This window comes from Marmota marmota, unplaced genomic scaffold (assembly GCF_001458135.2).
Source record: "Marmota marmota marmota unplaced genomic scaffold, marMar, whole genome shotgun sequence".
Classification (NCBI taxonomy): Eukaryota; Metazoa; Chordata; class Mammalia; order Rodentia; family Sciuridae; genus Marmota; species Marmota marmota.
In genome coordinates, this window is record NW_026000103.1 from 5,536,309 (window position 1) to 5,551,248 (window position 14,940).

General features: G+C 37.2%; 1 protein-coding gene across 6 annotated transcripts in view; it reads left to right on the forward strand.

Annotated features, from left to right (window-relative positions):
• The window catches only part of Ttc39b (tetratricopeptide repeat domain 39B), a 121,056-nt gene that overhangs the window by 67,308 nt on the left and 38,808 nt on the right, over positions 1–14,940 (forward strand). For all 6 annotated transcript variants that reach the window (XM_015502584.2, XM_048783939.1, XM_015502583.2 and 3 more), the window contains 2 exons: positions 7,515–7,610; positions 13,416–13,526. In XM_015502584.2, coding sequence (XP_015358070.2) covers positions 7,515–7,610; positions 13,416–13,526 — 207 coding nt within the window. The remainder of the gene's footprint in view (positions 1–7,514; positions 7,611–13,415; positions 13,527–14,940) is intronic.

The following is a 14,940-nucleotide window of genomic DNA, read 5'->3' on the forward strand; positions in this document are numbered from 1 at the left end:
CCCCCCCAACCTCTGGGATTACTGGTGTGCCCACCGTAAAAACCGTGCCCGACTTTCAGACACTGCATTTCTAATAATACTGCAGTTAAGTTGGATCAGAGTTAACATTCTGTTGTGTTCATCATTTTACTTTTAAGTAATTCGCAACTTTCACATCTCTTAGAGGGGCTAAGTCACATCTTTTTTATCCTGCTTTTATTCAGTTGGATCTTTCAAATTCAGGAATTTATAATCTATTCTTACTCAGATATCATCTTTCTGAGCAGAGACAGGATGATTTTATATGTCTTAACACCTGGTACAGTGCCTGTAATATGGGGCTCTGAAATGTTTATGAATGAAAATTAAATTTTAATCTGTTAAATGTAACCAATCCATTTAGAGCATTATCTTTTTAGATTAGGGTTCATTTACTGCTGTATTTCCCGGCTTCATCGGTTTCTGCAGAGTGGTTTATTTTATTTTCTCTATTTTAATCCCAGTTACTACTAAAAATGTGAAACAGGATAGAATAAAGGGAAGAACCTTTTGAGTAAAGCTATTCAAACAGTTATGAGTCTGCTTACGTTAGTCCTCTATTATCTGCAGTTTCCTGCAGTCTACTGTGGTCTGAAAATATAACTAGAGTCCAAAGAGGAATTTATATGTATGTATGTGCATAGGTTTACATATATTTATGCGAACTTTATTAAAGTATAATTTTATATTATTCTATTTTGTTATTATTAATTTCTTACTGTGCTTAATTTATAAATTAAACTTTCTCATAGGTATATATTTATAGGAAACCCACATATAGGGCTCAGTACTCCCTGCAGTTTCAGGCATTGTTTTGGAGTATCCTACATGGGTGAGTGGGGAACTGTGTATGTATGAACCTGTTACTCCCTTTCATTCATATAGGGCTTATGGGCACTTGGCAGATACCTTGCTGATATTCACACAGGTTCCATGTATTACATTTTCCTGATCTCCAGAGATGGTGAATGAGGCTGATTTTAGAGAACTTGTGATGGTGCCTGCTGATTGTCACCGCTTAGCTTCCCGTGTGGGCAGTTCCTTCAATAAAGAATAAATCATAGCTAATTTTCATCAAAGGTAGATACATTCAAGACCTGGTTGAGATGGTAAATATATATAAAGTAATAATTTTGAGAATAATTCAGGAATATGATAATAGAATTATTATAGTTTAAAACTTAAAATAGCACTGAAGTATGTTAACAATGTAGGAAATAGAATAGGAGAAATTAGAAAACTACACCATTTAAATACCAACTTGTTAAAGTAGTGGAAATTTGGAAAATTTCTAAAATAACTTTGGAAACACATTGGATAATGATGTATTCTGAATTCTTCATGTGGAAAGGACTAAAAATAATAAATTATGCTGTTCTTGTATATTTTTAGAAGAACCATTTTGAGTTATGTGTGACATAGAAGATGATCAGAAGGTAGTTTCTTAAATTAATATTTCTTGAATTTTAACTTAAATTGTTCAAGATATATAGTTTTTTTTTTTTTAAAAATCGATTAAAACAGTACATGATCATTTTTGAAAATTTGAGAAAACATAAGATAAGTACAGCAAATCTCAACCTACTCAAGCCCTAAAGGTTATATTAAGTTTTATAGTTTTGACTGAGGAAAGCTTTGTAGTAAGTCAACCATAGGTTACTTATGGCAAGATTATCTAGTTTATCAATTTGCCATTTCTCGTTCAAGAAAACATTAATAAATTTCTCATTTAATAGAACAATTATATCTTTATATTGCCCTTTGACAGTTCTTGGCTTTTTAAATTTTTCCTTCTAAAGGGTCACCATCAGAGCAGAGATAAAAAGTTGGAATATATTCTTTTGATTCTGATAGCATTGGTGATAAGCCAGGTAAAATGGTATTAAGGTTGACAGTAAAATAGCATGGCAGGGTATCTGTTGAATTCTGCACTGTTCTTACTTTCTCATCATCAGCAGCAATATCTCTCCCTTCTGACCATTGGCCATGAGAATGGCTGTTTGAAAGGATCATCCAATGGGCAGAGTTTGGGGCTGGTGAGCAGTTTTCTTTAATAAGTAATATTAAGCAATAGATTTCCAGGGGAGTTTCAGTGGATACCATTCAGACTGTGAGATGTATAAATGGTGACCCAGGGCAGGTCACTTGGCCTATTTACATGGATTCCTTTTTTCCCCTAGGAAGAAATTCTAACTTTGATGAAAAAGTTTGCTGAACATTAAGTATATTTTTCTTAACTTTTGAAAACTTGTTTCATTCTTTTTTTTTTTTTTTTTTAAATGGGCTAGCTTGTATCTTCTTGTACAGGAATATGACATGATGTGTTGGATTTTGGGGGAGAAACTTAACTTTTAATTGGTTTTGTTAATTATGGTTTGATTGAGAGAAAAGGTATAAGCAAAGATAGCTGTGATCTTTTCATTTGAAAATAGTTCTTCTACCTAGTGATTAAAAATTACAGCAGTTTTTAGGTCAATAATAAAAAGACAAATAATCTAATTAAAAATGCTAAAAGTATCTGAATAGATGTCTCTCCAAAGAAGATTCGCAAATGGCTAATAAGTGCCTGAAAAGATTCTTAGCATTAATAGTCATTAGGCAAATGCAAGTTAAAACCACAATGAGATATCACCATAGCCACTGAAATGGATAATAACAAGTATTTGCCAAGATACAAAGAAATGGGAAATTTCATACAGCATTGGGGGGAATATAAAATCATATAGCCACTTTGGAAAACAGTCTTGACAATTCTTCAGTTTCAGAGTTACCATATGACATAGTGATTCTGTGTTCATACAGGAACTTGTACATGAATTCATGATATCCAAAAAATGGAGATAATCCACATATCATGAAATGATAAACAAAAAGTGGTATATATAAACAATGGGATACTATTTGGCAATAAAAAGGAATGATGTATTATTACATGCTATAACATGAAATGAACTTGAAAACACACCAAGTGAAATAAATTAATTATGAAAGACCACATATTGTGTGATTCCTTTGATATGAAATGTCCAGAAAAGGCAAATTTAGAGATGAGAAAGTAGTGTAGTGTTTGTTTAGGACTAGAGGTAATAGGAAAAATGGAGTGATTGCTAATAGATGGACACATTTGGGTGACAGATGGTAAAATTATATTGTGATAGTTGCAAACTTATGTGACTACATTAAGAAAAGTATACTGATTGTAATCTTTATTTTTTTTTTAATTTTTTTTTTTAAAGAATTTTGAAAGAAGGGGGAGAGAGAGAGAGACAGAGAATTTTAATATTGACTTTTTTTTTAGTTATCGGCGGACACAACATCTTTGTTTGCATGTGGTGCTGAGGATCGAACCCGGGCCGCACGCATGCCAGGCGAGCACGCTACCGCTTGAGCCACATCCTCAGCCCATGATTGTAATCTTTAAATGTGAATTTTATCTCAAGCCATTTAAACTTTTTCAAAAACAATTAGAGTAGTCAAGGGCTGTGACAGTAGCTCAGTGGCAGAGCATTTGCCTAGCATGTGTGAGGCACTGGGTTTGATCCTCAGCACCACATAAAAATAAACAAATAAAATAAAGGCATTCTGTTAATCTACAACTAAATAATAATAATAATAATAATAATAATAATAATAATAATAATAATAATAATTAGAGTAGTTAAAATAAGAGCATATTTTCCAGCTGAATGTGGCAGCATATGCCTATAACCCCAGTGGCTTGGGAGGCTGAGGTAGGAGGATTGTAAGTTCAGAGCCAGCCTCAGCAACTTACTTAGGCCCTAAGCAACTTAATGAGACCCTGTCTCAAAATAAAAAAATAAAAAGGACTGGGAATGTGGTTCAGTTGGTAGGCATCTTGGGGTCAATCTATGGTACCAAAAAAGAAAAAAAAAGGGCATATTTTCTAGTGTAATAATATTTGTAATTGAAATATGTTACTTTGTTTAGCCTTTATCAACCAAATAATACTGTTTTTCTCTACAAAAAAATACATCCCCTCCCAACATGTGAGTATAATATTCAGATTATACTCAGGAGTAGAACAAACAATTATTTTTTTTTCAGTTAAATTTTTAATGACTATGCTTATTTTGATGGTATAGATTCTAAAATTAGAGCAATATAAGAATCTAACATGGCTGTTTTGTAAGGATACATTATCATCAGTGCAGTGTGCATATACTAAAACCTTTAACAAGAAAATAAGGCTTGAATAAATGTTAGTCAGCTTTATGTTACTTCAACAAAGTAATTGAGTCAAAATGAAAGTGTATTTAGTTCATAGTTGTGTAGGTTCAAAGTCCAAGATCAGATAGGGTGAGGGCCCATTGGTTTGACCTGTGGTGAGGGTAGCAGCTGGGCAGCACATTGTGGTGGGGAGCTTCTGAAGGGTTGAACAGTCACATCCTGACAGGAGCAGAGACAGAGTACCAGCAGGCGAGGCTTTCTCTTTTGATAACAGTGGTCCTGTGAGAGCTCACAGGGTTGCAGTTGAACTATTTTACATCCCCCTTGACCTAAGTAAGGACCTCCCATTAGGTCCCACCTCTCAAAAGTTCCGCAACATCCCACAGTGCTACCTTGGGACTGAGCCTGTAATCATAGGGGACTTCAAACCATGTTCAAATCACAGCAATATGTGTTGATAGCAATATGAAGAAGCAATCTTGTAAAGACAGCAATTCCCTGCAGAATTCCCCAATAACATAACTTACAGTCACTGATTCTAAAATTCATAAGTAAGAATGAAAATAAGAAAAAATAATAAAAAGCACAACAAATAAGTAAACGACTAAAAAAAAGTGAAGATTCATAATAATGGTCTCATTCCTCCAAAAAGCTTATTTAATAAAGTAGAGGACTTGCTCCCATTGGCTTACAGTTATCAGAGAGCCATGATAATGAAAACTGTGACTGGTGCGAAAGGAGGCAGGTATGTGTGTGGAATAAGAGAATACCCAGAAACTGTCTTGCTTACACATGGGAACCTGCTCTGTGTCAGCAAGTACAGAATAACACAGCGTGTCAAAGAATAATAATTACAAAATCAACACATGGAAAGATTTGAGGAAATCGTCAAGATTGTGAAACTGGTTCTAAGAATATTTGGGCATCTGAAGAGAAGGCATTGGAATAAGGTTTGTTAGATCCCAAATTAGTTTCTCTCTGTCACAGCAATAAAACTATAACCCCCTCGGACAGATTATTTGCATATCTACCAGACCAAAATTATCTGTAATTTAACATCTCATTTTACAGAGTATAATTCTTAATGTAAATAGCAAGTCAGAGGTAAATCCCTTAGAGAACAAAATATTTCTTGGGTGAGCCTGTCAGGCAGTGCTCTTTGAGAGGACATGCAGTCTGACTTTTGTCTTCTTTCTAATCTAACAGGAAGCTGAAGGATTAGTTATTAATAGTCTATCTGGATGAGGGTTAAATTTAGCTCACAGTGTACACAAAAATGGATTCCAGATATACTGCATGTTCTTCATTTTCTCTGTTTGTCCTGAAACATTTCTTATAAAAAATAAAATGGGAAAATAGGTTCTTGAGAAATACCATACTGTAGTTTAAATGAATGAGTTAGATCTGTATCTAAACAAACTGTGAGTGTGCTGAATGTGAGTGGCCCATCCAGGTGCACCTGACTGACCTGCAGAGGGTATAGCTTTAGAAGCAGGTGCTGCGCCACAGTGAGTTGCAGTACATTAGTGCATCTGTGGAGATAAATGCCTATACTTTGCTTGTTTGTTGAGAGTCCTGTTTGAGGAACATAAGAATGAAAACTAAGTCCACACAGTGACTGAGACAGGTGGAGTAATTCTGGCATATTCAGCACCCATAGCCATATGTCTGTGACTCTCCTGGGGGCTTCTCCTGTGAGTCGTGTGTGTGCTGCAGAGTTCCAGCCTTTGCTTGAATTAGCTTCTTGTCACTGTGAGATGATACTTGTGAAAGACAAAGGGGGAGGGTTTATTTTGGTTTACAATTTCAGAGGTTTCAGTTCATGGTCAGCTGATGTCATTGTTCCTAGGCCTGTGGTGAGGGAGTACATCATGGTGGAAAGCTGTGGCAGAGCATAGCTCCCCTCTTGGAGGCCAGGAAGGAGAGAGAGAAAGAGAGAAGGGCCAAGGACAAGATAATAGTCCCCAAGGGCATACCCCAAGGACCCATTCTCTTCAACAAGGTCCTGCCTCCCATAGTTCTCTCTACCTTCCAAATAGTCCATTCAGCTATGAATCCATTGATGAAGTCAGAGTTCTCATGATCCAATCACTTCCCTAAAGCCTGCCTCTGAACATTGCTGCATCATAGACCAAGTCTTCAACAAAGGAGCCTTGGGGGAAACAGTCCAGATCAAAATCATAACACTTCTCTACAGTCTTACATGCTCTCTGTTTTCTACTAGTAAAAAGTTTTTATGTTGGAGAATAAGCTTTCAAACTACATTTACCTTCATCTGTGGATCTTTCTTCCCTCCCCGACCCCACGTACAACTATCCTTTTAAGAAGATCCTTGACTTTCCTTGACTGATGTATAAAATTTAGGGAATTTGATATGTCTAGGATAAGATTTATATCGAATATAAAATATTATAGGGAATTGGAAAATGTGAAAGGTGGGTTATAATCATACTCCACTTTTACTGAGGGCATTTTACATCTTAAAATTAAAAAAAAAAAGATTCCATAAAGTTAGCACAGTCAGTAGTCCTTTGTTCTGCCCCTTTTGTTGATAACTGTAGTTCTTCTTATTGGAATGTGTGCTATTAGGTGAGTGGAAGCTGAAAGAGATTGGCATCAATTATAATATAGGACAGGGCTTATTCTGAAACTTTCTGTAAGTTTCCTTCTCTGAGTGGACCTGTCCCCTAGTTGTATCTACAGGGTATCTCTGGATCAATAAAGTTTAAGATTTTGATTGGTCTTCACCTGTGTGTTCCTTCAGCTTGCTATGGTATATATAGAATGGGAAATTAGACAATTTATTAAAAATATAATGAGTAGGGCTGGGGATGTGGCTCAAGCGGTAGCACGCTCGCCTGGCATGCGTGCGGCCCAGGTTCGATCCTCAGCACCACATACAAAAAGAAAACAAAAACAAAAACCAAAGATGTTGTGTCCACCGGAAACTAAAAAATAAATATTAAAAAATTCTCTAAAAAAATATAATGAGTAGATTTACTTGGGAAAAGATTTAGGAGGGTATATACAAGATACAGTGCGGTCTTTGAGTAGAAAGCTATGAGATTTCAATTTATCTTTTGTGCATTAGAATAAATTGAAAAGTAAGATCAGTCTGTTGGGGCCATATTTCAGGAATATTCAATGCATGGCAGTAGATTTGTGTTACTAGATTTTCAAAAAGTGATGAGAATGGAAGTGATATGTACAAAATAATTGAAAGGCTTACATTGTGAACTTGAATTCTTATAGACTTTTCTCACAGGACAAAAAAATAAAAAACTCACTCTGCCTTTTTAAATTCACAGGTCTCCTCAACCAGATATGGCAACAAGTAGCTTTCACTTTGCATCATATGATACCAAACGGGCATCCAGACAGCTTGGAACATCAAGTTCGAGCAGGTTAGAAGAGTGTGTGGGCATTCTTGGGGGATCAGGGAAGAAATAGTCTAACCTTTAGATAATATAATTCTGATATTCCCGAGGTGCCTTGTATTCAACAAACCAGTGAGGTTGGGAGGGTCTTAGGTAATTACAGTGCCATTTTACAAATTAGAGAAGAGGATATGTAACTGTTGAATGACTCAGTGTTATAGAAAAGCCAAAAAGCTAAATTCAACTTCTGGGGGCACAACTTCCTTTTGAGTTTTTTTTTTAATCTTTCAAAATTTTAATGATTATTTTCTATTATAAAATAATATAACCACACTGCCAAAATTGGGAAAGGTGGAGGAAATGAGAAACATCAACTATAATTGCAGCCACTATAATAGACTATCAGACTTTGCTATATTTCATTCCAGTCTTTTCCTAGCCATATGCTTCTTGATATAATTATAACATTACCAGAAGTTTATTTTATTCTATTTTGAGATAAATTCTCACTAGGTATTGATCCGCCTGCCTCAGCCTCCCAAGTAGCTGATATTATAGGTGGACACCACTGTGCTTGGGCAGCAATTTCTCTTAATATGTGGAAGGCGTTGAAGAGTGGGAAAAAAGTTGAGAATAATAAATGTCTTTAAGGCATTCATTTCCAACATTACTTAAAAAAATTTTTTTTTTAGTTGTAGATGGTGCTAAGGATTGAACACAATGCCTCACACGTGCAAGGCGAGTGTGCTACCACTGAGCCACAACCCCAGACCCCCCACATTACTTTTTTGTGTGTGTGGTGCAGTGGATCAAACCCAGGAACTTGTGTGCGTGAGGCAAGCACTCTACCAACTGAGCTATATCCCCAGCCTCCCACATTACTTTTTTATTCTATATGTCCCCATGGAAATCTGTTTGTTTTTTCCCCAGAAATAAAATTTTCTCTCTCATAGTTTTCTTCCAATCTTTTTGATAGTTTCCTAGGTAAGTACTGTATCACCAATGATAACACTGAGTTTGAAAGCTGTAGTAAAATAAATAAAAATTACTTAAGGCAGTAATGGATAAGAGTTGGACTTTGCACAGAAAGCACTGTGCTGGATCTGTAGACTGGGAATCTTTTAGCTTGTATATAGTGTTGAAGTCATGAACTACAAATGCTATTAAGAGAAAGCAAAACAAAAAAGAAAGGACTGGGTGGAGGAAGGAACTATAAGACACAGACAGTAAAGGATTGCTGAGGGAACGAAGAGTTCAAGCAGGAGCTACAGAGATAGTTGCCATAGGACAGGCAAGGAATTTGTGGAAGGGGTGAGTTCTGGAATCTTGTCAGCAGAGAATTCTGCATGGGTTTAGGCTGAAAAGTGTCCTTTGCATTTTGTAGTCAGTTTATCAGATACCTTTATCTTGGAGGGAATTTAGAAAGTCGGGACAGTGCCAGCCTGTAGCAGCTGAAGATGTCAACTTTTTTTTTTTAAGTTGTTAATGGACCTTTATTTTTTATTTATTTATATGTGGTGCTGAGAATCAAACCCAGTTCCTCATACATGCTAGGCAAGTGCTCTACCTCTGAGCTACAACCCTATCCTAGATGTCAACTTTTTTTTGAAGCTTTTGCCTATGAAAAGGATTTCTGTTGCTAAAACAAATACTTGGGATAATAAACTTATAAAGAGAAAAGTTCAGGCAGCAAAAGAGAGTGAGGAAGGAGCTGAAATTCTCACAATCCCCTTAAAAGGCACCCTTAATTACCTACAGATTCTCACTAGGCTCTACCTCTTCCCAGCAGCACCTCCCTGGGAACCAGTCCTTTAACACATGGGCCTTATGGGGACATTTAAGATCCTAACTACACAGAGAAGTTGTGTGGTAGGAGAGAGCCAAGATTGAAGGAAAGTTATCTTTCTTGCTGGATTTGTTTTAAATAAGTAAATCTGTGCATGTCTCTGAGTTGGGAAGTGGTCAGAGAAGGAGTTAAAAGATAGATGTAAAGGAAGAAGTGAAGGTGAAATATAAGAAATAGTTTTGAGGTGTTTCCATTGTAGGATCAATGTTTGCAAAAAAAAAAACAACCCCACAAATAATGAAAATTCCCACACTGGCTTTTAATCAGTAGGCCTTCTAATGCACCAATAAAAGCAAGCACTTATAAACACATTGTGGAGCAGCTAAAAAGACACTTTCAAAGTAGTGTGAGGCTTCAGACTTCAATTATGTACATATGGTACTTATATATTTAGGCTGCACAGAAAATAACATTGCCTTACCTCATGGTACTTTTCACTCCACAGATACCTGTTTGCTTCTCAACACAAGGTTGTGAGGCAGGCAGTGGGGGAGTTTCAGTTTGTCATTTATTAAAATGTAAAGGTACATACCCAAGGTGCCCTTGATGTAAAGGTACATATCCTTGGTTCTATAGCCGGCAGTGGACAGCTATTGCAACTTGTCACTCAATTTTCTCATTTCTGGGCAACACACCTTTCAGGAACCCATTTGCCTTCTCATGATAAGAAGAAAACTTACAGATTTACTTATTTTTTTTTTTTTTTTAAATATGACATGAGAGTCTTTATAAGGAAAGGAAGACCCATAGGAATGGGAATCCTAAGAGTTTTTTTTTTTTTTTTTTTGGTGGTTCTGGGGATTGAACTCAGGGCCTTGTGCACATGAGGCAAGCACTCTACCCCAAGAGTGTTTGCCTCATGTGCACAAGGCCCTGAGTTCAATCCCCAGCACTACCAAAAAAAATTTTGGGGGAAGGACTCAGTAGTATATTTTAGTAAATTCTCCAGGTGAGTCCAATGCATGATGAATTTTGAGGACCATGAAATCAAAGCAGGCAGGTATTCAGAATTCAGTAATGAAGTGACAGGCATCTCAATTCAGGTGATGGCAGTACATATGGAGAGGAAAATGTGTCCCTAAGAGATGTTGAGAGGAGTCCTGGTTAGTGAACACATGGTACCACTAGTGTTGTGTGTGTTTGCAGGGGCAGGGTGTATTGATTCCAGGTGAATCTCGTAATCACTACTTAGAGGGGCTGTGTTTACTGTGTTTGGAGGTAGTGATCTGGTTTTTAATCTGTCTAAGCCGGGACAGGTATAATGTGTCCTTCCAGATGACAGAGGCCAGCTGAGATGCAGAGGTGTTGTTTTTTTTGGCAGGGAGCCCATTTCCTTGTGACAAAGGATAAAGGATGAGTTGTAACCTTATAGAGAAATGGTATGAGTAAGATGAAGAGATAAGGGAGAAGTAAAACTGGAAAGCCTAGTAGTTAAAGGGAAGGGTTGATTAGAAAAGGAGTAGAGATTTCTGAGGCAATGCATGTTCTTTGGTTCTTAGAATAAAATCCATTCTCGCTGCCTCTGTTGTTTCTGGCTTTTGTCTTTTATGCACTCATTTTCTCCTGTTCTTGATCTTACTCTCCACATTTTCTGTTTAGAATCCTTTCTCTGTTTCTAACTTAAATATTCCCATGGCTGATTCCATTGTGCAGCATTTGGATGTTGCCTTCTTGGAGAACCTTCTGTGACTCTCTCTCTCTCTCTCTCTCACACACACACACACACACACACACACACCATTCTCTAAACTAGGTTCTATCCCAAACTCCTTATCCCAATTTGAGATGATCTTAGTTATTGGTCTGCTTATGTAAGTCTGCCTTCCTTTCTCCCAGAGAGCCAGGATTCACTGTGTCTTGTTCATTGCTGTATTGCCAGTGCTGAGTACCTGGCACATACTTCATAAGTGTTCATTGAATGAATTCTAGGTAAACATTTGATGGGGCAGTAGGGGTAGGTGATGGGGAGAAAATAATTCTGCAGCCACTAGGCGACATAGGAGCTAACTTGGACTGTGTGATAGAGATGCAAGCGAATAAATCCAAGGTACATTCAGAAGGTAACACTGACACGGTTTGGTGGTGGACTGCTATGAGAGAGTCAAATAACTTTCTTTTAAAAAATCTTTCTGTGAGAGACTTGTGAACACCATAGTGTAATTTCATCTTCTCATTCTCTGGAAACTTAAGGGCACATCAATTCTTAGCTCTTCAGCTACCCCTCCATCAAGGGCTGGTCTCCTTTCTGCTTTGCCCCAGAAGGAAGGTGTTTTAAGCTCTAAGTATGAGGAGGTTTTTTTATTTCTACCCAGAACAGGAACCTATCCACTCAAGTATATTTACTGAGCATGTTCTAGGTACCACCAAAGACACTGATGACACAGAAATGACTAAAACAGTCTCCTTGCACTTGCATCTTATGGCCACAAATACTACATTCACAAGATCCTGGACTAAGTGGTACAGAAGGAAAACTGGAGTATGGGGTGGGCTCAGCCAAGCCACTCTCTGTTGGTGGTGTATTAGGTGAGACGTGAATAACAAGAAGGAATCATGAGCTGGGACCAGTATATGCCTATAATCACAGTGGTTTAGGAGGCTGAAGCAGGAGGATTGCAAATTCAAGGCTTGCCTCAGTGATTTAGTGAGGCCCTAAGCAATTTAGGGAGACCTTGTCTTAAAAAAAAAAAAAGACAAGACTGGGCTCAGTGATGCAGCTCCCCTAGGAGCTCTGATTGCCAATACTGAAAGAAAGAAAAGAAGGAAGGGAAGGGAAGGCAGGAGCAGGAATTTAACCCAGGGGCATTTTACCACTGAGCTACATTCCTAGTCCTTTTTATTTTTTATTTTGAAACAGGGTTTAACTAAATTGCTGAGGGCTTTGCTAATTTGCTGAGGGTGATCTTGAACTTGCAATCTTCCTGTCTCAGACTCCCAAATTGCTGGGATTATTGGTGTGTGCCACCACTCCCAGCTCAGGAATTAGGATAGCCATACCAGGAAGAGAAGAGGACCAGTGCCCTTAGCCCTGTCTTCAGGAAAACTGACACCAGCTTTTATATTACATAGTTAAGTGGAGTCAGAAGTATGCAAGGTCAAGCAGTCTTGGTCAAACTGTGTTCTGGTTGGTCCCTATAGGATTGGCGGGTGGGTAGGTGGTGGTTGTCAGAACCTGTAAGAAAGCTACTGTTTCCTGGTTGGGGGGGGTGGAATTTCCACTCATCACACTGTGTTTATTGATAAGATCTGTTGTTTCTGGAGTCCAAAGAGACTCAGAGTAAAGGAGATAGATGCAAAAATGGAGGCAGAGATGCCAAGTTTTTTTTAATCCTGCTTCTAGTTACTCATTGGACTTTTGTAGGTCCAAGTGAATTGTCAGGGTTTTTTTTTTTTTTTTTTGTGTGTGTGTGTGTGTGTGTGCCTACTCTGATCATTATTTGTCAATTAATATCATCCTCAAGGCAGCCTATCAAGTAGGTTGGTGTTTCCCATTTTACACATAAAAAAGTTGAGACTCAGGGATGTAACAGACAAAGTTAGTTTTGGGACTCAGAAAACAGTATTCCAAAGTGTGGCAATTTGATGTGCTGGATGCTTTGAATGAAAGTAGCAGACTCAGAACCAGGGTCTCGCTAACCTTCCCCCACTCTGTCCCTCCTTCTTCTAGAAAGAAATGCATTGCTATGGCATCCACCATTCCCAATAACCTCATTAGTCAAGGAGGATTAACTAGCAGAAAAGAAGGACACCATACTCAGAACCCAGAAGAACTTTGTCTCAGGCTATTCTCTGTTCTTTGGTTCATCTCCCCTAAAAATCATTTACAAGAGGACAGAGGGAGTGTTCCCTTTGCCCCTACACTAGTCAGTTGTAGAGTTAGAATTTCAGTCTGCCTTCTGTCTCCAAAGTTCATACGCATTCCCTGGGAAAGTGTGCTAATAATAAAACTGATAAAAATTCTTTGTATTTTTTTTCTTGATCTTTAGTTCATCATCAACCAAAGTGGATCTCAAGAGTGGCCTAGAAGAATGTGCAGTGGCATTGAATTTATTTCTAAGTAACAGATTTACAGATGCCTTAGAATTGCTTCGTCCAGGGTAATTTATTTTTAGATGAAACATTGTTTTATCCATTTCTTTAATGTCATATAGGTTAATTTATGTGTTCCTACCTAAATATTTATAAGCCTATTTGGTTGAGACCCCTTATTGTAGGTCAGTTTTAAAATTTAGTTAAGAAATACGTCTTTTTAAATTTTATCATTAGAAAATTTCTGATTATTTCATATATTTTAATTTCCATATTTAGCTCAAATATTGTCATGTTATGTAGTTTTGTAGGACTTCAATTTTGTTTTATTCAGTGAAATATTTACATGGATGTTTCTTTTAAATATAATTAGAAAAAGATTCATTTGAAATGAGGCAAATAACTAGAATATGCTAATCTCAATGTTAAATTTCAAGATAATATTACTGGGATTCCCTATATATGTGATTAACCAAGTTGAGCAATTTAATTTTAATTAACAGTACCCTTAATTTTTCAAATCATGATTCACCAATTAGAATCTCAGAAGTTAAGAAGAAATGATAAGATAAATGTTGAGACCACAGGCTAAGGAAAATTGTCAGGGTTGCCTCCAGCTCTTGTCTCAACCTCTGCCTTGCCAATGTTCTTCCCTCCTCCACCCTTCTAGGTGCTTTAGACTTCTTTTTCTGTGTTCTGGCCCTCTACCTCCTTTTGTAGTCTTCTTGTCTTTCCTTCTTTATTTCTCCTCTGTCTCCTTTCTCAGCCTACCTACCTATATTTTTTATTTTTTTATTCAAACAAGTCTTTTTTTCCCCCCTTCCTCCATTCACACCTAACTGGTTATAATATAATCTTGTATCCAGTCAAGTTTTATAGTCCGTGATATTTATGCATGCGTCATTGTTAAAAATACTCCCCCGCTTGAACCTTTTTTTTCCTTCTTGGAAGAACATTCAGTTAGAAAAATAATAGGTTTGAAGGCACAGTTAGTGAATAACTTCTGGCTGCTCTTATTCCTTGTAGTTCTTTTTTTTTTTTTAATATTTTTTTTTAGTTGTATCTAAATATCTTTATTTTATTCATTTATTTTTATGTGGTGTTGAGGATCAAACCCAGAGTCTTGCATGTGCAAGGCGAGTGCTCTACTGCTGAGCCATAACCCCAGACCCCTTGTAGTTCTTTTGAACAGCCAGTGGCCTCACTGTTTAGGACAAACTGCAAATTACCAAAGAATTGTTTAGACTATTTATTTCCATGGGGGAAGGGAAAAAAATTAGTGTGGCTTGTATTTGTTTCATATAGCAGCAGGCTGTTGAGCCTTAATATTTAAATTAAAAACAGAACTGTGCATTGGTTTGTTGTTGTTTTGGCTATGCTGGGAATGAACCCAGGGCCTTGCTATCTTAGCAAGCCCTTCACCACTGAGCCACATCCCCAGGCATATGCATTGCTTTTTTTTTTTTTTTTGGGTACCAGGGG